This window comes from Myotis daubentonii, chromosome 9 (assembly GCF_963259705.1).
Source record: "Myotis daubentonii chromosome 9, mMyoDau2.1, whole genome shotgun sequence".
Classification (NCBI taxonomy): Eukaryota; Metazoa; Chordata; class Mammalia; order Chiroptera; family Vespertilionidae; genus Myotis; species Myotis daubentonii.
In genome coordinates, this window is record NC_081848.1 from 67,544,853 (window position 1) to 67,572,464 (window position 27,612).

At 38.3% G+C, this 27,612-nt stretch overlaps 1 protein-coding gene across 1 annotated transcript; it reads left to right on the plus strand.

Moving 5' to 3' along the window:
* Positions 1–21,520: 21,520 nt before the first annotated feature.
* On the plus strand, positions 21,521–22,463 carry LOC132242268 (olfactory receptor 5G3-like). Its single transcript, XM_059711170.1, has one exon. The coding sequence runs from the start codon at positions 21,531–21,533 to the stop codon at positions 22,461–22,463; it is 933 nt and encodes a 310-aa protein (XP_059567153.1). The 5' UTR covers positions 21,521–21,530.
* The last annotated feature ends 5,149 nt before the right edge of the window (positions 22,464–27,612 follow it).

A 27,612-nucleotide genomic window follows, 5' to 3' on the forward strand; every position in this document is an offset into this window, starting at 1 on the left:
TGTGGTGCACTACCTCCCCATCTGTTATTCAAATAGCAGTTTGTATGACTATATTTATTTGTTTAACTATAGCAGTAAGACTTAACTTAAATGGTTAGCTAGCATTTGGAGTAAGAATTTAAGACAATTCCATTCTCCTGCTTCCTGGATTGACCTTTCATATTTAATTAGACTTTTTGTGTTCTCACAGGATCATTGTAATCTCATTCTCATTTTCTTCCCAAATAGACAGGAACCAAGAAGCCTGTGCAACCAGGAGCCTGTGCAGTGCAAACTCAGAGTGAAAGCAGTTCCTCAGCTGCTGGTACCTTGGTGTCAGGTAATTGCTCATACAGTGGGGCCTTGACTTACGAGTGTCCTGACTAACGAGTTTTTTGAGATACCAGCTGTCTCTCAGCCGATTTTTTGTATTGAGTTGACAGAGTAATTTGAGTTAATGAGCTCCTTAATGAGCTCCTTAATGAGCTCGGTCTCAGAACAAATCAAACTCGTAAGTCAAGGCCCCACTGTACTTAATTTGCATATCTAATCAGAGAGAAGGAGCCTAATTATCTCCTCCGTCTGGGAAGTCTCTGGAGAGAAAGCAGTGTGTGTTTTCTCTCCCCTCTCCCCCATTAAGAAAAGTAATATCTTTGAACTTGATTTCATCTTGAGGATGAAAACAGAAGAGAAAAAAAATATATTTTGTTTTTGTGTGCAAATATATATTTTTATAACCCTGGTTCCTGGTTTCACAGAGAAATGTTCAGAATGCCATAGGGAGTTAGACCCTTAAACACAATGTGTGTGCTGTGGTATAAGTTAAGTTTTCTCTACTTCACATATTGCTTCCTTTGGGCCCTCTTTCACCACGTGCAATGAAAGGCTTATCTTCATGCTCAACTTGAAATGTATATACAATGTGAATATATAACATTAACATACCATTGTGTGTGTGTGTGTGCGCGCGTGCGTGTGTGTGGTTTTACAGCATGAGGTGGGGAGATGAGTTATTTTCTAGCCACTTTACTTAATGTCACCAGCTTATCTGGCTAATTCCAGGCCCTTCAATAGCAAATTTTCAGGAGCTCATTATGTGGTTGATTACTTCAGTTTCCCACTACAGGATACAGACTGAATTAACGGGTAAACAAGCTGGGAGATTGATATGCAATATTACAAACGTTACGCAAGGGAATCTTTAAAGATTCTGCTTTGCACTTAACAGAATGACAGAGATGTCCAATGTGAGTTTGGAAGGCACAGGCTCTCCAGAGCTTCCTTTCAGTCGGTGTGTGTGTGTGTGTGTGTGTGTGTGTGTGTGTGTGTGTGTATTTCTTGTCTCCCTGATGTGCGATAACATAGCATTTTGTGCAGCGGCTGCTTTCATGGATCAGGGAATTGTGGATGACCAAATGACTCATTTCAGTGTCAGAGACTGAAATCCAACCTTGTAATTTTCCTCATCTCAGCCTTCCTTCCCAGCATAAAGCAAACTGACTCTGATAAGCAGAGCAGGACCCAGAGGATAAACCAGGTGAACCAGAGGCATCGCTGCATGAGATTATCAAAAGCCCTAGGTAGGGAATGTGTCTTGCTCAAACTTTCAGCCTCCAGTAGGGTAAAGTGGGCAGTCAACTGACAATACTTTTTATTTTCCATATAACAATGCTTTAAATTCACAGAGCACTTTGAAATTTACCAATACATTTTATATTTATTATTTTGTTCAAAACAGATGCTAGTTCAATGCTGGGTATATCGGCCTTATTTTATAGGTAAGGAAAGAGACTCAGAAAAGTCAAAGAGCACAGTTAGTGGCTCTGAGGGCTGGCACCAGCTCTTCTATCTCTAAATGGACTCTTCTTGCTCAGCCTCAGATGCCCTCATTTACAGTTGAAATAAAAATGACCGACTGACTGAATGAACGATAGTCAGGGTTGGAGAGGCGCTAGCCTGACAGAGAAGACCCAGATACAAGATCCATCAGGACCCCCTAGAGAAATCCAGGCTGTTGGTGTTGAATTGCAATTTAAACTGCAGCAGGGGAAAATCCATTCACATGTTTTTATCTTAGGAGCCTTCATGCTACTGATTTAGCAGGGGCCATGTGGGGACCCTATTCAAAGTTCACTGGATGCTCAAGGCCAGTTGGAGTATAGAGGCCCTGTTCAGAGTATGCCAGATGTTCAAGGCCACTCTGAGCATGTGAGTCTTAATCAGGGTGTCCAAGAACTATACACAGGTGCAAGAGCAAGGCCACAGTAATCTGTATGTACACTGCACAAGTGTGCCCTTCTATAACCCAAAAGACTGAGGTCACTATTTGGAAAGAAGCCTCTTTATCTAAGTAGTATAAAGTCATTACTGACCAGCCAGTGCCACCACTGGTGAGGCTGCTCCTATGTAAGGCAGGCTGCTATTATGTGGGCCTGCGTTATGGAGACTATGTATTGTTACCTAACCGGTGTGCGGCTACCAGCTGTATGGGACTTTGCTTTGCAGAACTGTTTTGTCTGGTGGCTCCTTGTTAGCAATGGCTACATGGCCACTGGTTTCTACAATAAAGACTCTCTTATATGCCCACACATTCTTATGTCTTCTCCATCGAGGAGGTCCAGTCCCTGACAGTTGGCATAGTGGAGCAGGATGAAGTTACTGAGTTCCAAACAGGCCACTATATTGAGTTCAAATCTGTTAAACACAACCGAACTAATAATCCTTGTAATTCCTGTCTTTCAGATGCCTCTTCTCGCTGCTCCTCTTCAGGTTGGCCTCTTGAGGTATGGGGAAGTGGCTTTAGAGTTTATGGTGAATGGAGTGGAAGAGTGAGTCTCTTGGATTTATGTGTGGGAACTTGTATTGCCGTCTTGTTCTCTGGTCTCTATGAAACTTTTCTGCCAACCTAGTTGTTTCTGGCATCCTCAGCTGGTGGTCCCTTCTCTCTTAGCACAGGAGGGGCACTGTGGTCTTTTCTGTTTCATGGCCTCGCTCTGGTCATGTAAATAAAATAACTTATAAATAATTTATAAATAAAATAACTAAATGAAATATATAATACATGAACTGATGATGAATGCTGCAGAAAAATAAAGCAGTGAGGGAGGGTAGAGGGAGTATGGGGGTGCAATTTAGGTTGGTTTGGTCAGGAAACATTTCACTGAGAAGATGACATTTGAGCAAAAACTTGAAGGAGGCGGAGAAGTGAGCTGCATGGAATCTGGAAGAAGAAAATTCCAGATAGAAGGTAGGACTGTTTCTGGTATACATTGGAAAAACAGGAAGGATGTCAGTGGGGCTGGAAAGTAGAGGCAAGAGAAGAAAAATTGCAAATGAGGTGAGAGAAATAAAGGGGTAGGCTCATGATTGTGGGAAGGACTGTGGTTGAATTCCAGGTGAGCTGGCAGCCCCTGAGGTCTTGAGCAGAGGAGTGCTGGTTTCAATAATTGGTTGGTGGCTGTGCTGAGAATCTCCCTGAGATTCCACCTAGGGAGAAGGGTGGAAGCAGAAAAACCAGTTAGGAGGCTGTCACAATAATTCTGGTGGGAGGGATTTTAGTAGTTTGGATCAGAGTGGTAACAAGAAAGGGAGCATGAAATAATTGGATATAGATATATTTTGTAGTAGAGCCAATAGCATGAATGAATGGATTGGATGTTGGGTGGGATAGGAGGGGAAAAATCAGGATGACTTCAAAATTTTTGCTTGAGTAAGTAGAAAAATGGAAATACTCTTAATTGAGATGTGGAAAGCTATAGTTGGGTCAATTAGTAGGGGACAGTCAGGAATTCATTTTAAAACATGTTAATTCTCAACCTAGCTAGTTTGACTCAGTGGAGAGTGTTGGCCTGTGAACTGAAGGGTCCTGGGTTTGATTCTGGTCAAGGGCATGTACCTTGGTTGCAGGTTCCCTGGCCCTGGTCAGGGTGCAAGCAGGAGGCAACCAATCAATGTGTCTCTCACACATCAATGTTTCTCTCTGTCTCTCCTTTCCCTTCCACTCTCTTTAAAAATCAATGGAAAAATGTCCTTGGATGAGGATTAACAACAACAATAAAAACACACACAACAAAAACATGTTAATTCTGAGATGCCTATAAACATCCAAGAATATTTGTTGAGTAAGTATTTGCAGTGTGAGTTTAAGGGAGAGCTCTGAGCCATATACATATATAGGAGTTATCAGTATATGATCATGAAACTAGATGAGATCACCAAGGAAGGGAATGTAGACAGAGATAAAAAAAAAAAAAAAAAACTTAACATAAAAACATAACATAGCCTAACTTTTCCAGCACTCAAGACCTTTAAACTCATTTTCTGCCAGATATATCCACTTAGGTATCCCATAGGCACCTCAAATTCAACATGGCCAAAACTCAGTGCATATTCTGACCCCTTCCAAAATTTGTTATGTAACCACAGGACCAATATTCAGTTCAATGATTACACTGGGCAATATTGTTTGAGCTCTTATTGTGTGTCTGACATTTTGCTAAACACTTTACATATACTATTTAATTTCATCCTTACAATACCATCTGAAATAGATGTTACTATTTTCTTTATATTGCAGGTAAGAGACATGAGATTAGAAAGCTTGAATAAACTGCCCAGAGATATACAACTCATAAGTGGTGAACTTTGACTCCAGTCTCTGGATTCCAGTACCCATATTTATAACTACCAAGACATACAGTATCTTCATATTTAGGAAGTATAAGTTTAGAGACTTGTATGAAAGTTAAAATTTGTGACCTCTCACATTGTTTTGGATCATGGAATTCTTTCAATAATGTGATGCAAGCTCTGGACAGTTGTCCTAGAAATATGTACATATGCAAAGAGATACAACATTTTGCATTCAATTTCACGGGCTCCTTTAAAATCTAATCTTGGACCCTGACCACTTAAAGATCTAAGATCGTCACAGAAGAGTTTCTGCATTGAGTCTCTTACATTTTTTCCACACCAACTACAAAAAACACTGAAAAACTTAAGTTACTGTTTTATTTATTTTACAAAGTGTATATTCATATAGATAATAAATTAATACCACACATCTTGAGGAGCCTCCTTCCTACCTAGTCCTATCTACTCCTCACCTGCCAAAGCATTGTATCACTTCCAGAGTCTCTATCCAGTGTCTCTTTAATGTAAATATAAACATAAATGTATTTGTTAGTTCTCCGCTCACCTATTCCTTTTTTTTAAAACTCCAAGCTGCCTTTATTATTATTTTTTAAGGTAATGTAATATGTTCAGTCCTTTACTTTTATTGATACATACTGGGCATCTTTCAAGATTAATACATAGAGAGCTTTTTCATTACAATATATTCGATCAGTCCCAGAGTGATGGACATTTGGGTAGTTTCTATTTTCTGTTAGAAGCAATATTCAGTAAATAACTGACAAAAATCATTTTGTACACATACAGAAATGCTATCAGATAGAGTTCCAGTTGTAGACTAGCAGAGCCAAAGAGTAAATGCCTTTACAATTTTGATGGCTATTACAAAGTTGCTCTTTGAGAGCCAGAAACATTCTGCATACTCACCAGCAATGGAAGCAAGTTCCCGTTTCTTTCCAGCTTTCCCACAGCTGGCATAGTGTTAAACTTTTGAATTTTTGCCAATTGAATAGGTGAGAAATGTTATTTCAGTAGAGTTTTAATTTGCACTTTTCATTTTATGAGAGGGAAGAGTGTCTTCTCACATGTTTAGGTTTGCATTTACATTTCATTTTCTGAGAACGTTCTGGTTTTCTTTTTCTTTCTTTTTTTTATGTCCCTGATTCTATTATGATCACCAGATTATTTATTCACTTGATTCTTAGATTCACTTGTTGATAGAGGCATGTTTGTTGTTCATAATTTGTATCTTTACCTTCTTCTTCTTCCTCTTCTTAAAGGATACCTTTCAGCATTTCATATAATACTGTTTTGGTGGTGATGAACTCCTTTAGCTTTTCCTTATCTGTGAAGCTCTTTATCTGACCTTCAGTTCTGAATGATAGCTTTGCTGGATAAAGTAATCTTGGTTGTAGGTTCTTGGCATTCATCACTTTGAATATTTCTTGCCATTCCCTTCTGGCCTGCAAAGTTTCTGTTGAGAAATCAGCTGACAGTCGTATGGGTATTCCCTTGTAGGTAACTGAGTTTCTTTCTCTTGCTGCTTTTAAGATTCTCTCTTTGTCTTTTGCTCTTGGCATTTTAATTATGATGTGTCTTGGTGTGGTCCTCTTTGGATTCCTTTTGTTTGGGGTTCTCTGCGCTTCCTGGACCTGTAAGTCTATTTCTTTCACCAGGTGGGGGAAGTTTTCTGTCATTATTTCTTCAAATAGGTTTTCAATATCTTGCTCTCTCTCATCTTCTGGCACCCCTATAATTCTGATGTTGGTACACTTGAAGCTGTCCCAGAAACTCCTTACACTATCTTCGTATTTTCGGATTCTTTTTTCATTTTGCTTTTCTGGTTGGGTGTTTTTTGCTTCTTCGCATTTCAAATCTTTGCCTTGATTCTTGCGCTCCTGTGGTCTGCTGTTGGGAGTCTGTATAGTATTCGTTATTTCAGTCCGTGTATGCTTAATTTCTAGTTGGTTCTTTGTCATAACATTGAGGGTCTCATTAGATTTCTTGAGGATCTCACTACATTTATCGGCGGCTTCTGGACAGTTCTTAAGAGACCTTAAAAATGTGGTTCTGAACTCAATATCCTCCATTGACAGTTTTGTCCTGTTTCTTTGTCTCCGCATTTTTTATGCTTTCTTGGTGCACCCCCTAGTGGTCTTTGTTCACAGTCTTGTTGTAGTTAAGCCTTGATTGTTGTCGGCAATACCAGGGGTGATTTGACCTCCAGGCTAACTGGCTATGAGGGTCTGCTGTGTCTGCAGTGGGAGAGCTTCTGTGCTGGATCTCTAGGGAGGTTCTAATCTAGCATTTGCCTGAGGCTATCCGGCAAATGGCTCTGTGCAGGGCTTGGGCGGGGCGGGTCCCCGGGGATCTTAGTATTTCACTTCAGCACTGCGCCTCCTCTGAGTCTGGGTATGATATTCTCTTTCCTCCTAGTTGTAGAATTTCCACTCAGCCAGCCTTCCTGTGGTTCTGAATGATGTCCATTCTGTCTTTTAGTTGTTTTTTGAAGTGGTTATTCGAGGCAGCAATCTCCAGCGTTAACCTATGCCGCCATCTTGGTTTCTCCAAAATCTGGTTTTCATTTTTCAATTGGATTTGGTTCCTTTGGACATTAGTAATTTTGTAAATATATGACTTAAGTAATACAGTTACTGAAATAAACATTACTAAATTGTATTCTACATGGCATTATCCAAGCTTCTATCTCTCTTACTATCTCTTTCTTTTGTACAGCCAATATGCCTACCATAAGTTCTCATTGTTATTTCTCAATGCCATGAGGTTTTCTTATTGGCAGAACAAATCTAGCTTGATAATGAAGCCTGCACCATTGCCCCAAAGAAGATGAGATAGTCAACCCTTACCTGTTTGAAACTCAGAAGCTCATTTTTCCTTGAGTATCTCTGTGTGCCAAAGCATTTCCACATAATATACATATATATATATATTTTTTCTGTGTTGATAATTTATCCTGGTTCATGACTTTCTCCACAATGAGCCTCTTTAGCTTTTCAATTTAGAAACAAAAACCCAAAACACCAAAGTAGTAAGTCAAGGAAGCCAGTAATGTTCTTTCTTTAATTAAATTTTCGGTAAGCAAGGAAAAACAGTTTTTAAAACTCTCCCACCAATGTTTACTCAATGGTAAACTTTGTTTGGACAGGCTCACTAGTACCTTTACCACTTATAATTGAAGAATGTATATTTGCAAGTTCCTGACTTTGCCCTGAAGGACATTTCTGCCAAGATATATTTGTTTCCTGTGTTTATAATTCACATGACAAATAAACCTCATTTTCAGCTTTCATAACTGTTGTCTCTCACTTGGTGAGTAATTTTTTCACTGTTCGGAACACTTACTGAAATAGTTCTGTTAAATTCTTCTCTCATTTCTGTGTAGAGATCACTTGGGTTCATTCACCTGGGAGATGGAAGCTATTACTGAATGAGATATTGCACTCCTATAGTCAAGCAAACCTTTTATTTTCAGTCCGAGAGACATTACGTTCTCAGATTCTTCATTTCCATCTCCAATACCACAAGTCGTCTTTCTTTATTGGGCCATTTAAGAAAATTTATCTGTATTGTTGAAAGTATTACAGGTCCCCTTTTGTTTCCACATGAACACCCCCCCCCACCCCCGCCCCCTACACCGCACACACCTCTCTCAGGCCTTCACCACACTATTGTCTGTATCCATGGGTTATGCATATATGCATATAAATTCCCCAGTTAATCTCTCCACCCCCCCAATCCCACCCCCAACTTCCCTCTGAAATTTGTCAATCTGTTCCATGCTTCTATGATTGGGTCATTTTTTTAAAAATCACATTTTTTTAAAAACTACCTCCCTCCCCAAAAGGGGTTCGTCCCTTTGTGTGACTTACAATAGTCACAATGAATATAAAATAACTGTTCGTAAATTATGGGCAGATGGCCAGGTTCGCTCACTAACCAAATGATCCCCTTATGTCGACAAAGAGTGTGACAGAAAGTGTGATGTAAAGCGGTGGGAGGTGGCTGCATAGATTAAGGCTGGTAAGATTGCCCGAGGGTCTCGATGTGCTTTCACTCTATGTGTCCAAAGGCTATAAACTTTAAAATATGATACACACCCCGCCCCATGACAGCGAGTGCTTTATTTCCATAAACTTCCATTATTCCCCTACTGATGTACAGGTGAATTTCATGGTAATCTTTACTAGAAGCCTCCCCATCTTTACATTCCCAGCTGGAGGGTAGAAGCTGCAAATTAACCACAAATGGACACACAGAAGAGCTCAGTTAGAGGAATGAACCTCTTGGGGCTGGACCGAGAGCCCCAGCGTCTGTGGCCTTTCTCAGTCTCCAGCAGCCATTTGCCATTTGGATAGGTTACAGGTGATGTCTCTGTTTTAACACAACTTGGTTTTTACATATTTTTCAGGTGTTCATATGTCTTTTGTGAATATCTTCCTTTGAAAATATTTTTTTAGCTCTTCAAAGGAAGGAATATGTTTTACATGTACTTACCATATACCTACCAAATTCATCTGTCCTCTCATTTTCTGTCACTTATAACTTCCAGGCACCGCTCAGTTTTATACTTTAGAAGAATTAAAAAGAATTTAAAAAAAAAAAAAGCAGCTTAGGAGAGAAGTTGTAAATCTAGAAACATGACTGTTCTTGTCTATTACACTCTCACAGAGAGCAAGCCTATGTGTTCCTGTGGTGTGATGTCCAACACCTATCTTGCTTCTCTAGCCTCTTACTGAAGTGTAAATTCATCCTCAATATTCTGGACTTGCTTTAGGTTAGAGCCTGGCTGCAGGCATCACAGTCCCTCTGAGAAAACCTCGAGTCTGGAGCAACTCATTAGAATTAGAATTTAGCTCCAAGACCAGGCTCTTTGATGTGGCAGGAAAAGGGAGAAGGAGGCAGACACTGGATGTCCACCTCTAACCCTACGCTATTGGATTGAGTTCATGCCATGTGGGTCCTCCATTTGTCAGAGGGTGAGTGTAAATCACCGCGTGACTGACCATCCTCCTATGGCCTCCTGTGCTGCATGGGAGGGAACCAGGGACATGCAGTCACTAACCTGCACCCAGGCTGGCTGTGGGGAGCAGACAATATTTACTCATCGCCATTTCCTGGGGCCTGCCTTGAGTTTTATTCCTACTTCCGCATCATACTGTATATGAGATTTGCTTCCTGTCTTGCCAAGTCATATTTAGATTCAATTAACATTTGGCTCTTGGCATAGGGTTAATCTCCAACACTGTTTAATAAGCCCTTACTGTATATTGCTCAATCAAAACATAGCTTGCTTCTTTATGAGCTTCCAAGCATTATCCCCTTGTGGCTGGGGAATAGCATGCTATAGTGGTTTTTCAAGTTAGGACCTGGATTGCTACCTTGTCGTCTAAACCAGTCCATCCTGGTAAACACTGCTTCAAGGGTAGTGAGTCAGTCTTTCCAGAGGAGCAACAATTTTAATGGATTTGAGTCCATTAACAATCCTTCAGAGAGAACCTTGCAAATCTTGACAGACAGAGGACCTTGCATGTTTATACTGCCTGCTTCCAGAGGGTAGCAGACAGTACTTTGGAATATGAAGCAATATAAAGTCTATACATATTTTCAGCTCATGCCTCCAGCAAATCTTCAGTCTAGCTGAACAAGGTCAGATGGCAATTGATAAAATCAGCCTCTGAGAGATCCCAATACCTGATCTCTACTCTTCCCTTCACACTCCCTTCTCTGCACTGACCTTAGATATAGAATGCTCTCCTATTTTTTTCTAACATTCTTCCATCAAAACTTCCTGTGGACACTTGGGCTGTTTCCAGATCTTGGCTATTATGAATAATGCTGCTATGAACATACGGGTGCATGTATTCCTTCTGATTGGTATTTTGGAATTCAGCCCAAGTGCCCATGAGCAGATGAGTGGATAAAGAAGCTGTGGTACATCTACACAAGGAATACTACTTGGCTATAAAAAGAAGAAACTCTTACCCTTGCAACAGCATGGATGGATCTGGAGAGCATTGTGTAAGTGAAATAAGCCAGTCAGAGAAAGACAAATACCATATGATCTCACTAATATGTGGAATCCAATGAACAAAATAAACTGACAAACAAAATGGAACCAAAAACATAGATATATGGAACAGACTGGCTGGCACCTGAGGGGAGAGAAGTGGGGGTGACTGAATAAAGAAGGTGGAGGGATTATCTAAAGAACATATATGCATACCTGATGAACATGAACAATAGTGGGGTGAAGGCCAAGGGAAGGGGAGGTTCGAGTGAGTGGAGGTGATCAAAGGGGGTGGGGGAGAAAGATGGGCACCTGTGGTAATGTTAATATTAAAATTTTTTAATTAAAATAGCTTTTTGGAGATAGCTCCAAGAAACCTCCCAATTTTCTATCTCATCCCCACAAAATAAAATTAGTCCACAGTCCTCAGTGGCACAAGAGCATGTTTTCACAAAACTGCTATGACACATCTTAGCACATTAAATCCATTTCTCTCCTGATAGACTAAAATCTGTGAAGACAGAATCTTGTCTTAATCATTTCCACGAATTCCACCAACCCTTATCATAGTGTCTTATTAGAGTAGGTATCACTAAATGAATAGGTCAAAGGAATCAATGAATTAGCAAATAGCTCTTTAGAGAAAAAGAAGTTCTTTCACTTTGAAGTGCTGACTGACCGGTAATGTATCTCCCAAGTGCATTTGCATTCCAAAAGTAACAGGTGGATAAAACCTTAAGCTCAAGTAATGCTATTTTAATCATGGCATTGCCAGACTGTAGATGAGTCAAGTGATCAGGTGTTTGCATAAATTCTTTTTTAAAAATACATTTTTATTGATTTTTAGAAGAGAGGAAGGGACAGAAGAGAGAGAGAAACATCGATATGAGAGAGAACCATAGATCAGCTTCCTCCTGTATACCCCACACTGGGGATCAAGCCCACAATCTGGGCATGAACCCTGAACAGAATTGAATGGGTGATCTCGCAGTGCAATAGGAGGACACCAGACCAACTGAGCCACACCACCAGTGTTGAGTGTTTCCTTCCCACGTCCCGCGTGGCTCAGGGTTCAGGAACTGGAAGCGGAGCCGCACACAAATGAAAGAGAAGACAAGAGATAATTTGGGAATATTGGGGGGCCAGGCCGGCAAGTCCAACTCAAGGGGAAGGACTTCCTCCTGTGCTCAGGCCTCACCAAGCTTTTATTGATTCTGGGATCCACCCATAGCATAGCCCTTAGGCAGGTGACCCCCTGCAACAGGCAGACTAGCCCATCAGCAAGTATTTACATAATAATAAATGGGGGAGTAGTTTCAGCTACCACTTTCTGGACAAACAGAGGTGGCGCCTAGCTCTGACCTCTGCTAGGGCTTCAAAGGCACCCAGCCTTGGGGGGGGGGGGGGAGGGTTCTCTGTCTACGCTTATCAGATAGTGAAGGTAGTAAACAGTTTCTCACACACCAGGGCTGCATGTATTCTTAGGTGGGAACTTTTGCAGAAACTTCTAGTGATGCTAAGTAGGTTATTGTGACCATGAATCCACTTCAGTACCTGGAACAGTCCGTGAACATTTACCTGTTTAAGTTGGAGTTAATTCCACCTACAATAAAATTTTAACATTATCTTAATTGAAGTCATTCCTAGTCTGGCACCAGTGACTCCCATGGTCAGCCAGAACCTCTGCCACCAAAGCGTTGCATGACCATGAGTCACACTGCATGTGTGTGAGACTTTATTTCCTTATTTGTAAAGTTAGAAGTTGGATTCTGTCTTCTCTAGAGTGCCTTTCAGCTAAATGTTTAATATACCCCATGTAATGTACTTGCACAGAAACTTCCACCCTTAGCCTCTGTTTTTAGACTTTTTTGTTTATGTGTTTTGGTGGTTCCATTACTAGCAAGCTCTTCTAATGGTTATATCCTGTCTTTATTTATTTTTAAAAATTTTATTTATTTATTTTTAGACAGAGAGAGAGGAAAACATCAATTTGTTGTTCCACTTATCTGTGCATTCATTGGTTTATTCTTGTATGTGTTCTGACTGGCAATCAAACCTGCAACCTGAGTGTGTTGGGAGAAGGCTCTCACCAGCTGAGCACCGGGCCAGGGCTTGGTTATAGTCTATCTTTATATAAGGTAAATTATTCACATTTCTGTCCAATGCAATAGACGTAATCTTTCAAAAGTGACTTTGCATATTTTTGCTCTCAATTATTTTTCACTCACTTATAGTTTTACTCCTTTTTCTTTCGAATATTTATTTATTTTGGAGGGGAGAGACTATGGGGGTGGAAGTGAGGCATTTAATGTTATCCCCATGGACTGCATATGAGACATAAGGTAATATTTTCTACTTGATAAACACTAGAATGACTTATTGGGTGAATCTTAGATGTAATGAGTTCTTGCTTCAGCAAATCAATTAATTAATAATAAGGACTTCCGGAGTAAACTGTTGTGAGAAATTCGGTTCTGACTTGGCAGTAGAGTTCATATTTAGGGATATGTGAAACTCAACAGGCAAAGGAGATCTTATGGTGTGGTCAGGATATTGATGGTTGAGTTTAGATTTTCTGCTGTGGTTTTGAGTAGAGAGGGCAGAATTTGAGGAATCTGGATGGCAATGCAGCGACTTCTTTGTATGTGGATGTACTGCCACCTGCTGGCCTTGTATTGTCATTGGCCAGGTTTTGAAGGCTGCTTCAGTGGATTTTTAATATGGCCAGATCTAGACTCCTTCTAGTAATGATTTCTTTTCTTGAGATCTTAGCAGGCTTTTCGATATTTTTTGTTATTGTTTTGCACTGGGATGAAAGTCAAGATACATGGATTATAGTCCCAACAAGGACATGAACTTGCTCTGTGAACTCGGACAAGTTCCAAATGCTTTGGGTGGAGATTTTCTTATTTGCAAAATAGCCAAACATGGGTCATGCTTACTAAGTATTTATTGTGCTTGAAAAATGACATTTACTAACTACTTTAGATGTATTATGCCACTTAGGTAAAAAAAAATTATATCCATTTACAAATGAGGAAACTGGCAAAGAGAGAGCGAGTAATCTGTTTGGTAAATGGCAGAGTTGGGGTTAACATTTCAGGAAGTTCTGATTTAAGAAAATATACTTTTAACCATAATGCTAAATGCTTTTAAAAAGATTTCCTCCAGCTCTGGTTCTTTTACAATCTTTTTTCTTAGTGAACTGATTGTAATACTAGGTAATGTTTCTTGACAATTTGCAACTTGACAATGTGCTAAGATTGTGACATAGTTTTTTTATTCGTTGTTATAATCCTATGAAGCTAATACTGTGATTATTCCCATTTTATGGAACAGGGCACTAAAACTTAAATTAGTTGATTTCTGACCTCCTTAATTGTTTACAGTGCCCATTTTCTTTCTGATACAACTGACATTAACATACCTTAAGGCATTTAAAGGTGGTACTTGAATATATACAGTACTAGAGGCCTGGTGCACAAAATTTGTGCATGAGCTGGGGGTGCCCCTCAGCTGGCCTGCATCCTCTCCAATCTGGGATCTCTCAGGGGATGTTTGACATTCCTCTCACAATCTGGGACTGCTGGCTCCTAATCACTCATCTGCCTGCCTGCCTGATTGCCCCCTAACTGCTCCCCTGCTGGCCTGATCGCCCCCAACTGCCCTCCCCTGCCAGCCCGATCGCCCCCAACTGCCCTTCCCTGCCAGCGAGATCTCGCTCCTAACTGCCCTTCCCTGCTGGCCTGATCTCCCACAACTTCCCTCCCCTGCTTGCCATCTTGTGATGGTCATCTTCTGGCGATCATCTTGTGACAGACATCTCGTGGCGGCCATATTGTGGTGACGTCATGCGAGGGCATCGCATGAAGGCATTGCATGAGGGTGTGACACCACCTAGGCTTTTATTATATAGGATATACACTAATGTATATATAATAATATATATTTAGTACTTAAATATATGTAATATATATATACTAATACATATATATTCAGTTATCAGTCCAGAATTCTAATTTTTTTCTTACAGTTACATTAGTGTTTGCATCGTATATTTTGAAGCTCTGTTATTAGGTTTATAAATGTCTAGGATTATGTCTTCTTGATATAGTGACCCCTTTATCATTGTGGAATTACCTTTTTTTTTTTTTTTATCCCTAGTCATTTTCTCTGCTTTAACATATACTTTGTCTAATATAGCTGCACCAGCTCTCTTTAGGTTAATATTAACAAGGCTTATCATTCTCCAGCCATTTAATGTTAACCAGTTTGTGTCTTCATATTTAAAGTGGGTTTCTCTTAGAGGCATACTGATCTTGGTTTTTAAACAATAATAAAAATTTTACTTTTAAATTAGTATATAGCACATTTACATTTAGAGTGATTACTGACATGCTTGGGCTCAAATCTCCCTTCTTGCTTTTTATTTCATCTGTTCTTTCTCCACTTTTGCCTCATTTCCCCATTTCTTTGAATTTGTCTTTGATTGAAAATTGCTCCTGGGCAGTGTAACCTCGTTTTTGGCATTTCTTGGAGAAGTAGGGGGAAGAGAAATGGTCAGATCCTTGCAGGTGACTGCAGTGAAGGAGCAGCAGAGCTTGCCCTCTGACCAATGTGACAAAGGGAAGCGGGGTGTGCACACGTTCTGGCCTGCCTGAAATTTAGCCACGATCCTTTTTGCTGGCCAGTAGGTTGAGAAGCAATCTCATGATTATGCAGGGATGCCCTAGGAGTAAGTGGCGAAAGCTTACCTTAACTACTAAAGTAGTTTCTAGTTCAGGAGAAACTACAAATATGACTCAAATAAGCAACTCGGGATATTAAGATATGGCCTTATGGTTTCATTTATCACACCAGCAGCACCAACTTTATAACTCCAGTCCTTGGCTGCGTGTCAGGGATGAGATACTAGGCACCAAGGAGGTGACATAGCAATGAATGCAAGGTGGTGGTGTAAGGTGGGACGTCAACATCCAGAAGCCACTGCCTGCTGGGACCATCTCCCCCAACACCTGGATTACTCCTGTTGAAATAAACATGCATTTTCTAAAGAAGTCCATTTCTTGCTTTATGGCCAGTGGCTTGCCTGTTACATTTCTTTTTGGCAAAACTATAGGAAGAAAGTAAAAAATATACAGTCTAGCGGTGAGGATGTATAAAATAGTTGATGGGGATGTAATTCCTTTTCAGATCATGCATGCTGTACATATTATTTCATATTTTGTTTTTAACATTAATGAATATATGAACATCTTCTCATCTGATTAGAAATTTCTTCCAACATGATTTTTAGTGTTTGTTCTTTTTCACATATAAAGTATGTTGGCACAGAGGACAAAATCTAAATTGCATAGGAGGAAATACAAAGAAATGTAAGTTTTACATCTCCAAATGGCTCCTTAGGAAGAGATTTAGTATCGAGAGACTTTTCTCTGGGGATAAAAGTATACACAAACATACACGTACACACATATAACATAAATGAAAGCTCACCTGCATGCATCTCTGTTCTTATTTTTTTTTAAGTCAAATATTTTACAGGATATTGTGTGATGTCAACACACACTGCTCTAACTCATTTAGAAAAATGTTTATTTAACATGTTCCTTATTGAAAAAAGAATATTTCTAATTTTTTGCAACAATGAATAAATTTGGTCTTAGCTGTGCCATTCTATTATTTAAAGCTTTCTACTTTTAATGTTTGTTTTAAAAATATTTTATTTCATGGTGTGATTTTTAAAAATGTTTTGGGCATATGTAAAGTAGGTGAATTTCTTCTGATAATTTAAAATTTTTATAATTCATTTTTATCTTTTTTGATGTTAATCTTTAGAATTATATATAATAAACTTCTATTTTTTAAATTATTACCTTAGAACAGCGGTTTTCAACCTGTGGGTCGTGACCTCTTTGGGGGTCGAACGACCCTTTCACAGGGGTTGCCTAAGACCATCAGAAAACACATCTATAATTACATATTGTTTTTGTGATTAATCACTATGCTTTAATTATGTTCAATTTGTAACAATGAAATTGGGGGTCACCACAACATGAGGAACTGTATTAAAGGGTCGCAGTATTAGGAAGGTTGAGAACTACTGCCTTAGAACTATCTATATAGCCTAATTAACTGGTGATTGGCCGACTGGCCAGTAGCTATGATGTGCACTGACCACCAGGGGGCAGACGCTCAACACAGGAGCTGCTGAGCTGCCGTGACTTGGCAGCTGTGTTTTTTGTGTGTTTTTTTTAATGTATTTCTTTATTGATTTCAGAAAGGAAGGGAGAAGGAGAGAGAGATAGAAACATCAATGGTGAGAGAGAATCATTGATCGGCTGCCTCCTGCCGCCCCCCTACTGGGGATTGAGCCCGCAACCCAGGCACGCGCCCTTGGCCGGAATCGAACCCCGGACCCTTCAGTCCACAGGCCGACGCTCTATCCACTGAGCCAAGCCAGCCAGGGCAAGCTGTGGTTTTTGAGTGACGCACCTGAACTAGAGAGAAGGGAGCCTGATTCCGGTTGCATCACCGGAGAACCACCCTCTTGCAATCTGGGACCCCTCTGGGGATGTTGGAGAGCCAGTTTTGGCCTGATCCCCACTGGCCAGGCTGAGGGACCCCACCAGTGCATGAATTCGTGCACCAGGCCTCTAGTATCAGTATAAAAGAGTTAACCATCAGGATATTTATTCTTATTTTTCTTCCATAGCCTGATCTTGGTAGATTATATTATCTTTAATGCTCCTAATGGGAAAATTTCCTAAATCTTAAGATACATTTATATATAAAAAACTGGGTTACATTTATATAGTACTTACTCTCTACAGTGAGAGGAGGAGATTAGTAGACAAATAGTACCTATAAATTTTCCTCTTATTTCATTTTATTTGTGTTGATTATATTACTATAGTAGTTGTATCATTATTGATTATAACACTATTGTAATATCACCATTTCCTATAATCCTTACAGTTTTCTGATCTTGGTTCTATCTGAGCATTCACTGTAATCAAAGTAGTATGCATTAACATTGTGAAGAATTCTGAGAACAGTTTGAATTTTTTCCTCTTCAATTGAGAAGAGGTATTCACTTTACTAGAATAAGCTATGAGTTACTTATTTTATATTTTTCTTAAGAAATATTGTTTATTTTTATTACATAGGTAAACATCTTGTTATAATTTGAAAAAATGTACGTTACCATCTTTCGTCTTTAAATTTGCCAGTTATTTGTATGTTTGATTTTCCTTTCTGCCGTATTTATCATGTTCTTTCTGAACATTTTGAAATTGTAGTTTATTTTTAAATTTTTCTCAAAGATTTCTTTAATGTCCATGGTTATTTTAAGAAGTATCTATGCTCTTGTTTTTGTTTTGTGTCATGTGACTAACAATTCTCATTTTCTTTCCTGGGTTCAGCCAGCTTACTTCCCATCACCTGATATGCTTTTGTTACTTTTCCCCCCCCAACCTTGCTATTCCACAGAATGGATGCTTTTATTTTAAAAAATGTAATAAAAAGATTTTTCTGTAATTTTCTGTTAATAGGGTACTTTTTTCTGTTATTTTCCACATTACCTTTTCTTTTTAGGTTTAAAAAATGTCATTTCCTTTTTTAAAAAATGTTTTTCTTACTGCTTTTTAAAAAGAATAACACATAGAAATACTTTCCCCTTGTATATAACATGATTCTAATTGCTAAATTATGAACCATATCAGTTATACATTTGAGGGTTATCTTCCATTAATTAAACAAATACTAATACAACACCAATTATTAACAATCTTCTAAGGTGGATACTTAATGGGAGTTAAAAATGAGGTCCTCTGAAATATTATGGAAGTTGATAGATGAGACATCTGCTCTCCTTGATGGAATAGCAATCAGGTTCTTAAGAAGGGAGTGACTGAGATAGTTCAACCTATGTCATCAGACTATGCACCTTCTTTTCTCTTGTGTGATCCTTCCATCCCAAACAACTTCCTAGCTTCTCTTTCTGGCTCCCTGCTTCTGTTCATCTCATTAGCATTGCTTGAAATGCCTTTCCTCTTACCTTTAGTTATCTAAATTTTGTTTTTCCAGACCAATTCTTTCTTTGAAAATTTTCTCAGCTATTCCAGTTTTGGAGTCCAGTGACTGGTTATTATGTTTTCCTAGAAATAAGCAAATGTTACTTTGAGCTGCTGTCTTATTTTTATGTCTAGATATCTCCCCAGCTACCCTATAGATCTTTAACAATAATAAATTACACCAATGAGCACTGATTCTGTGCTGGACATTTTGTTGTAAGTTCTTTAAATCTATTATTTCGTTAAACCCTCCCAACATCTCTGTGAGCTAGAAACCATTGCTTTCTTTATTTTAGAGGTTAAGAGAATGAGGCACAGAGAGCTGTAGAAGCTTGCTCAAAGTGTCACAATTAGTAAACTATGGATTGAGATTTTACACCAAGGAAATGTAGCTCCAGAATCCAGGCAGCAAATTACTTCATCCCAGCTGGTTCTGGCTGCTCAAAGCGTCATTCCCCACTGATAGAAAAGAGGGTTCTCTTTTGGCAAAGAAGGATCCCAAAGGGTAAAAGAAACCCTCCATTGTTGTTGTTTTTAAACAATTCTCTCTTTAAGAAAAAGTACAGTTTAGAAATAATACTTGGTCCAAATGCCACCGAGATCATTTTAATTTTGTCCCTTCAGGTGTAAACTCTTGAGGTTTTTGTTCTTTGGGGACCTGGCTCTAAATTATTGAAAACTCCTAAGAAAATGTCCCTTATTCTGGGGAGTTGGTGAATGAATGCGCAGGTCTCTTAACTCCCAGCCCCTTTAAGATGGGGCCTTTGCCTCCTTCACCAAGTGCCTAGAAAGTCATGCTCTCGCAAAGGCTACCTCCATGAGGGGAGTTGACTGTTCCACTCTTACTTCCAGGAAATTTAAAGAAGTTAATGAAGATGCATAAAGGATATCCATCCTTAAAGAAGTGAGTACATATGCGGGATATAAAACTGAAATGCATAGACACAGACAGCAGTCTGGTGGTTACCAGAGGGAAAAGGAGTCAGGTGGTAGTAAAGGGGGTCAAATACATGGTGATGGAAGGTGATTTGACTTTGGCTGGTGGGCACACATGCAATATACTGATGATGCAGCATAAAAACATACACTTGAAACATTTTGTAATTTTACTAACAATGTCAAATCAATACATTTAACTTAAAAAAAAGAAGTGAGTACACTGTTTTTGGATAATGTGATATTTTTGAAATATGGTGGAGAAACATGAGATGAATCCTGGGAATGTAAACTCCCTGCCCCAGGCTCTCTAAAGAGAGCAGACCTTGGCATTTTGTTCACAACCTCATGAGACTAAAGAACTGGTTTTTGTGACTTTTTCTGAACTGAACTTCCTGTTTATTTCTTTATAATATAGAGATACTGTAATGTCTATGAAGTCACAGAATGTTAGGTATGAAAGGGCTAGAGAGGTCCTCCTCTTTGTTTTAAAGAAGATTCAAAATGACTTATATTCAAGTAAATAAATATATAAATCAGAAAGGAAGAAAGGACGGAATGAGGGATGGAAAGAAGGAAAGAAGATGGAAAGAAAAAAAGAAAGGGGGGAAGAGAAAGAAAGAAACCAGAAGCAGTCTGTACACCCCCCTATCCTCACACACCTATACAGACATATTTGGATGGGCATAAACAAAACATTCATGCAATAGGTGGTGCTCCTAATATAAACCGGGAACTGTCTTTGTGACTGCTGAACATATACTCCACATAGCACTAAGCAAGTGATCATGATAATAACGAAATAATCATAAATAGAATAGACAGCATCACTATGTCAAGTTCCACATGCAATTATTGTATAATTCAAGAGTACTATATTGTTCCATTTTATCCAAAGAGGACATTAATTAAAGTGATAATAAATGTTACTTAAAACCAGACTTTTTTCATATAAATTATCCTACATAGTGTTCTTTTTCTATAATTTTTCAACAGTTTTCTCTTTGACTAATTAGTCAGAAAATAATACTTTCTTGAGAATGTTCCCTGCATAAAATATTATGCACTTGATATTTTACATATTTTATTACTATAATTGACATTGCTTGCCAGATTTCAGGATAAGTGCCTTAAAAGATGTTTATAGAAATATGAGAAATCACATAAAATAATTTTACATTATTTTGGTGCAACAGATGCTTTATTTTCTATGCAGTTTCCATGACAACCTGCTGTCCAACATTTATCACTTGATCTCAAAGGTGGAACCTCTTAATTTCTTCACACATCACAGTCCCTTATATGAATAACCCTTTTGTCATTTGTGTGTTACCATCTCCACATCCTTTTATAAATAGTAGTAGGAAATAGATTGATGCACACATCTATAAATTGTGTGTTGATAATGTTAGAATGGCACTGATTATTCAATAAGAACAAGAACTTCCCTGCTTAGTCTTTCCCAATGGCTGATGTTAGGATCTGAATAGTTCATTGGCTCTTATAGTACTCCCAGTGAGGGTATTCTTGAGTGGATTTTACTATTCCATCTAAGATGAATCATAAAGAATAATTCTCATTTTAAGTACAATTTTATAACTTGAAGGAGTTTTAGATAGTTGGACTCTTCTTATGAGAGAGAGTATGAAATCCAAAGAGATCAAGGGTAAATAGCCCAAGAATGTGCAAGATTTTTGCACCACTGTCCAGACCTAGTTTCTAGAATTATTGTCTTCCAGTTCAAGAACGTTTCAATAATTGTATGTTATAGATCTGATTAGCTAATCTGTCATTAGGTTAAAATATTATTTGTGACTGTGAATGATATATTTTTTATAATGAAAATGCTTTTCTTTTTTATAGCAGATTATAAATGACCAATGGCAGACAAGAATCAGACTGCAGTGACTGAATTTCTTTTTGTGGGCCTCACAGATCATCTCCATCAGCAGATTGGCCTTTTTGTCATGCTTCTCTTCATCTATCTTGTCACACTGGGGGGTAACTTGGGGATGATCACTCTCATATGGATCGACCCCAGGCTCCACACACCCATGTACTTTTTCCTCAGCCACTTGTCCTTTGTAGATATTTGTTCCTCTTCCTCCATTGCCCCCAAGACACTGTGTGATATCTTTGCAGAGAAAAGAAGCATCTCTTTCATGGGTTGTGCTGCACAGATGTGGTTCTTTGGTCTTTTTGTAGCAACTGAATGCTTCCTCCTGGCTTCCATGGCCTATGACCGGTATATGGCCATCTGTAAGCCTTTGTTGTATACCCTCATTATGTCCCAGAGGGTCTGTGCGCAGCTGGTGGCAGGGCCCTATGCCATGGCTCTTATAAGTACAATGACCCACACAGTTCTCACTTTTTGCTTACCTTTCTGTGGTCCAAATGTTATCAATCACTTCTTCTGTGACATTTCACCACTGCTGTCCCTAGCATGTGCAGACACCCAGAACAATAGGTTAGTGCTTTTCATCTTGGCTGGAGCTATAGGAATCCTCAGTGGCCTAATCATCACCATCTCCTATGTGTGCATCCTCGTGGCCATCGTGAAGATCCAGACTGCTGATGGGAGGAGGAAGGCTTTCTCCACTTGTTCTTCTCACCTGGCAGCTGTCTCCATCCTGTATGGGACTCTTTTCTATATCTATGTTGTGCCTGACTCAGGTTCCTTCTTAGATATCAATAAAGTGATTTCTCTATTTTATACTGTGGTCATCCCCATGCTGAACCCTCCTATCTACAGCTTGAGAAACAAGGAGGTGAAAGATGCATTCAAGAGGAAGTTTGAAAGAAAAAATTTCTAATAGGTAGTTAGAATAGAATTCTATGTGTGCTGCACCACAGATGTTGGTACTGAATGCACCGAATATTGGAGTGGAAATCAGAAACTGCAGGTAAGTCTTGGCTCTGCTAGGTTATTTGAAAAAAAAAAAAAAAAAAGGAGTAGTTCTTAAATATTTTCCTGCCTTAGTCTTGTTCACTGTGACATCATGTGGTTTCAAAATATTAAGATGAATTGAGAATATAAATGTGCAAATATACTGGAAGAAAACTTAGGTAAATGTACAATCATGGGTACATGAATATTATTTAATTAAAACTATAAAACTAAAAGTTATTATGGAAAAATCAAAGCACCAGGAACAGTATTAAAAGACAAGCAATAAAATGAGAGAAAAATTTGTTCAGATGTGCCAAATAAGGAATGATAATATTCCTTATTCAAAGAATATTCCAAAATTTACAATAAAAATAAAAACAGTGAATAAATGGACAAATGAATAGGCAGTTCACAGAAATGAGAATGCAAATTGCCAAAAAATGTATGGAAAAATGTTCAACATCATTATTGGTCAAGTAAATTAAATTAAATGAAAATGCAATGCAGTGCCTTTCATAGCAGATAAAACGTTAAAAGTTTTCAATGATGGCGAAGTTCCTGTTTGATGATGTACACTGTTATTTTTCCTGATGATAGGATGAATTGCCCCATTTCTACCAAATAACTTGGTAGTTTCTACTTAAAATGTATATGGCATTTGACCTAGAAATCCCTCCTTTAGAAATCTAGACTACAGAAATATAAATGCCAATGCATAAGATAACACATATTTCAGCATAATGTGTAGTGGCAAAGAAAAAGAACAGAAATGACTTGAAGATCTATCATTTGAAGAAAAGTACTGTTTTTTTTTTCTGTGAAATGTTGTGCAGTAAATAAAAACACTGAATTAGGTAATCATGGACTGACCTGGAGAGAACTATTGTATACTGTCACTGTTGGTGAAAAAAGACCAAGTTGAAGATCAATGTGCAATACTAATATTTAAGAAAAAAGGAAAATCTATGTAATGAATGAAATATACATGTACATGCACATGTAAATGAGCATAGGGAGAAATATAAAGGATAATCAACCACATCCTGACTTTGATTACTTCATTAAGAGTGGTATTGGAGGTAGAAAAGAAGAGGTTTTATCCATACATATTTGAGTTGTAGCTTAATCAAGCCCTCTGGTCCCACTGGGGCTCGATTTAGATGTACCATTTTCCTCTGACTTTATTATTGGAGGATCAGCCAGGACCCAGCTCATATGGCAGGCCTGGCTACCTACTCACACAATGCCCTCTGTGCAAGGGCCCAGAATCAGACCAGGAGCTGCTTCTCAAAAGCCAGGGCATTCTTTACTTCAGATGGCATAGAATTGCTCCTCTAACCCAGGACCTACATCATTCTCTCACAGAGGCTTGTAAGAAGCTCCATACTGCTTGTTTTCCTGCTACTACAACTTGCATCATAGAGTCTGTTGCATCACGTGGCCTAGTGGCAGGACTGCTTGTACTTCGTCTGGGACCTGCTGTAGAGCCCTTCCTGCTCTGCATCCATAAACGCTGGCAGCCTTCCGTGCCAATGGGTATATGGGCTGGAGAAATATTCCTCCAAAACCCGAAGTGGCCTATTAGGACATTCTGATTCTTTCTCCATGAATTGTACCACGTGTGTGTGTGTGTGTGTGTGTGTGTGTGTCGGGGTGGGGGGTGTTGTTCTAGCATGCCCACACTCCCTGAATACAGTCCCTGTTCTAGTTAGAAGAAGTCAATAGTTTGAATTTGTACATGTTCTATTTTAAACTCCCCATTGGAAGTTAGGGGAAGTGCTGTTAGGCAGTTGAATATTTGATTCTGGGATTTTAAAAAGAGGGAGGTGATGGGGATAGAATTTGGGAGTATTACAGAAAGGATGACATTTAAAGCTATGGGACTAGAGGAACTTTTCTAGGAAATAAAGATAAAGAAAAGAAGATGCCCAGAAACTGATTCCCAGTTTCAACATTTAGAAACTGGGAATATGAGAAAAATCCAGGAAATGAAACTAAGAAAGATGGGAATCAGGAGACTGTTGGTTTAATACGCCACCTAGGGAAATTGTTTCAGGAAAGAGGAAGTAATCAACAATGTGAAGTACTGATTATGTTTCATAACTTACCATTGCTTTTTCAATGTGGACATCATTTCAGACCCTGACAAAAGCAATCATGGAGTGATGGGGATGAAGGCCTGCTTAGAGTGGGTTTGAGTGAAAGTCAGGCGACGGAGTGGAGAGAGCTCTACAATATTACAAAGTAAAACATAGCAATGGAGTAGTTCCCAGAGTATTCATGAGGTGCAGGTGAGAGTTTTTAAAAATATTAAACATTATAAAATAATTATGTCTGGGTGGAATGTTTTGGTAGGAAGGGAAAATTGAAGACACAAAAATGTGACAAAATGGCCCTGGCTGAGTGTATCGTTCGCTTGGAGCATCATCCTATACACACACAGATTGGGGAATTGATTCCTAGTCTGAAGTATGGGAGGCAATCAGTTTATGTTTCTCTCACACATGAATGTTGTTTCTCTCTCTCTCTCTCTCTCTCTCTCTCTCTCTCTCTCTCTCTCTCTCTCTCTCTTTTATCTCATTCTCTCTCCTTTTTCTTCTCTCTTTAAAATCAATAAATGCATGTCCTCAATGTGGATTAAATCTTCTTTTTTATAAAATATAAGTTAGAAAATTTTAAATAAGCATGAGGTCAGGGACTTGATAGGCTGGCTTTAAATAGAATCAGATAGAAGGCCTTGAAGATGAGGAAGCATATATGCATGCAGGTGAAGATTACTGGGTGAGAGAAATGTGTAAAAATCTGTATCTGAAATAAATAAAGACCACATTTTCTTGTGCTGCTTTTTATAATCTTGATGACCTTGTCTATAATGCACATTTATTTTCTCTTTGATAGCATTTAGTGCCATTCTTCTTTTAACTCCCATTTCTTTGGGAAAGTTTTTATCCAGCTGCATTAGTCTGCTATTGCTACAATAATAGAACACCACAGCCTGGGTAGCACAAGGAACAAATTAATTCCTTTACAGTTGTGGAGTCCCACTCTTATGACCTCATTCAACCATAATGACCTCATTAAAGACTCTATCTCCCAATACAGTCACATTAGGGGTCAGGGCTTCCATATATGCATTTTGGGGAAACACAATTTAGTTCATAACACCAATTATAGAGGATATTTTGGAACTTCAAACAATAAATGCAAGGTGCTTTTTTTTCTTTTATTAAACAATCTATGACCTAAAACCAATCATTCCAAACCAAAATGAGATCTTCTTAAAGTCTCATCAAAATTTCTATAAAACCTAGAATTTTCCAGGTTTATGAATTCTAATTACATATGGATTAGAACTTATATGGAATTTAGTTGGTATAGCCCTGTTCTTGAACATAACTTAATGTGATTGATTTAAAGGTTAAGAATATTGTATATTTTACTGATCCCAGAAAGGTTAAGAATATTGTATATTTTACTGATCCCAGAAATGATTGTAGGGGATTTTTGACCCCTAAGCATATGTTATTTGTATACAAGTGAATCTGCAAATGGACTTTGGGAGTTTTTAACCCAATAGAGGACTTTCCCTAGTCATTCTGAATAAACCTAAAACAAGGTATTTTCAAGTCTATGTGTAGTTTTTTGTTTTATATTTGAGTTTTTCAGACTTATGTCCAATCTCCTAAAACTACTTGTATTAACTCTCAGATGTAGTATTTGAATTGTGATTTCTGTCTCATTGCATCAAGTACTTCCTGTTCAAAGAAACTTTTGTATTTTTTTTTTCCAGAAGCCCTCCTTTGAGAAAAAATTCCATTGTGAAGTAATATTGGTTCAGACTCCATACTATCTATTTTACTTTAATTTATTCTCTATGGATGTAAACTCTGAGGTTCAGAATTCTTCAGGGATGAGGTGCCAATTGACTCAAATGTGTACAAAATATATGTATTTCATATTGTGCAGATACAAGAGTCAGAAAAAGGCAAGAAATTATTTACTATGTGTTGGTAGACTCTAAGGAAATCAGGACTAAGATCACTTATCTTTATCAGAATAAAAACAGAATTCATGATTCTTTAAGAACACCACATTGGAGATACTCATTTCTTCTTGTCTGAGGCCAGAAGTTCACAAAATTTGAAGTAATTAAAAGAGGTAAGTCAGGGATTTTATCAAAGTAGTGACTGTGCTCAACTTTGGATTAGCCAAACTCATAAAATTAGATAGTTATTATTACATAGCCAAATTTAGTTTTTTAAACATTTCAAATAGAATATCTTGGCTCAAATATTCTTGTGCATGCTTCAGTGTAAACAGAAAATTAACATGATTTTTACACCTAAATAACAGGTCTTTAGGCCTATATGGGTTAACAAAATGTTTATTCAATCTCTCTATTTTAATCAGAATCCAGTGATATAGCATGGTCAATATTCCACTGCTGGTGGTTTTTGACATTTATGTTTTAAAAATAATTATTTATGAATTTTATTACATTATTTTTTCTCTAATAATATAAGCCCACTCATAAATAAAATAATATTGCCTGTAATAGGTTATGCTTTTGTTGAAAGCTTAGATTTGTATAAGAAATATCATTAAGTAATATCCACCATATGACTAAAGCAAACACAATCAACAGGGACATTACATAAATAATTTACTGGGGAGATAAAATCAATATGTGACCACTTTTGCCAACTACAGTTGTGCCATAACGGCAATTCAATTTTATATTTAATATTATTAGGTATCATAGGACAATCTTATCCTTGTTTACAACAGGTGATTTACTGGAAGGTTCATATGCATAGAAATGTACATGACTCTGGTAGTCCTTAGAAGCTTTAATGTGTGTGTATCCTCTGAGGTTTGGGAAGATGCAGATTTTGATTGTGTGGAACTAGAGTGGGGCTTCAGAGTCTGCATTTGTGATAAGCTCCTGGATGATGCTGTGGCTGTTGATTCATGGACCACACATTGAATAGAGTCTTCAGATGACTGTCCCACAGTGTCCTACACCATGACTTTTTGTGGGTCAATTAAAATGCTCTGCTCTCCCCTTCCTA

Excerpts from the sequence above, each read along its gene's own strand:
- LOC132242268 (XM_059711170.1), top strand. The coding sequence starts at position 21,531 with ATGGCAGACAAGAATCAGACTGCAGTGACTGAATTTCTTTTTGTGGGC.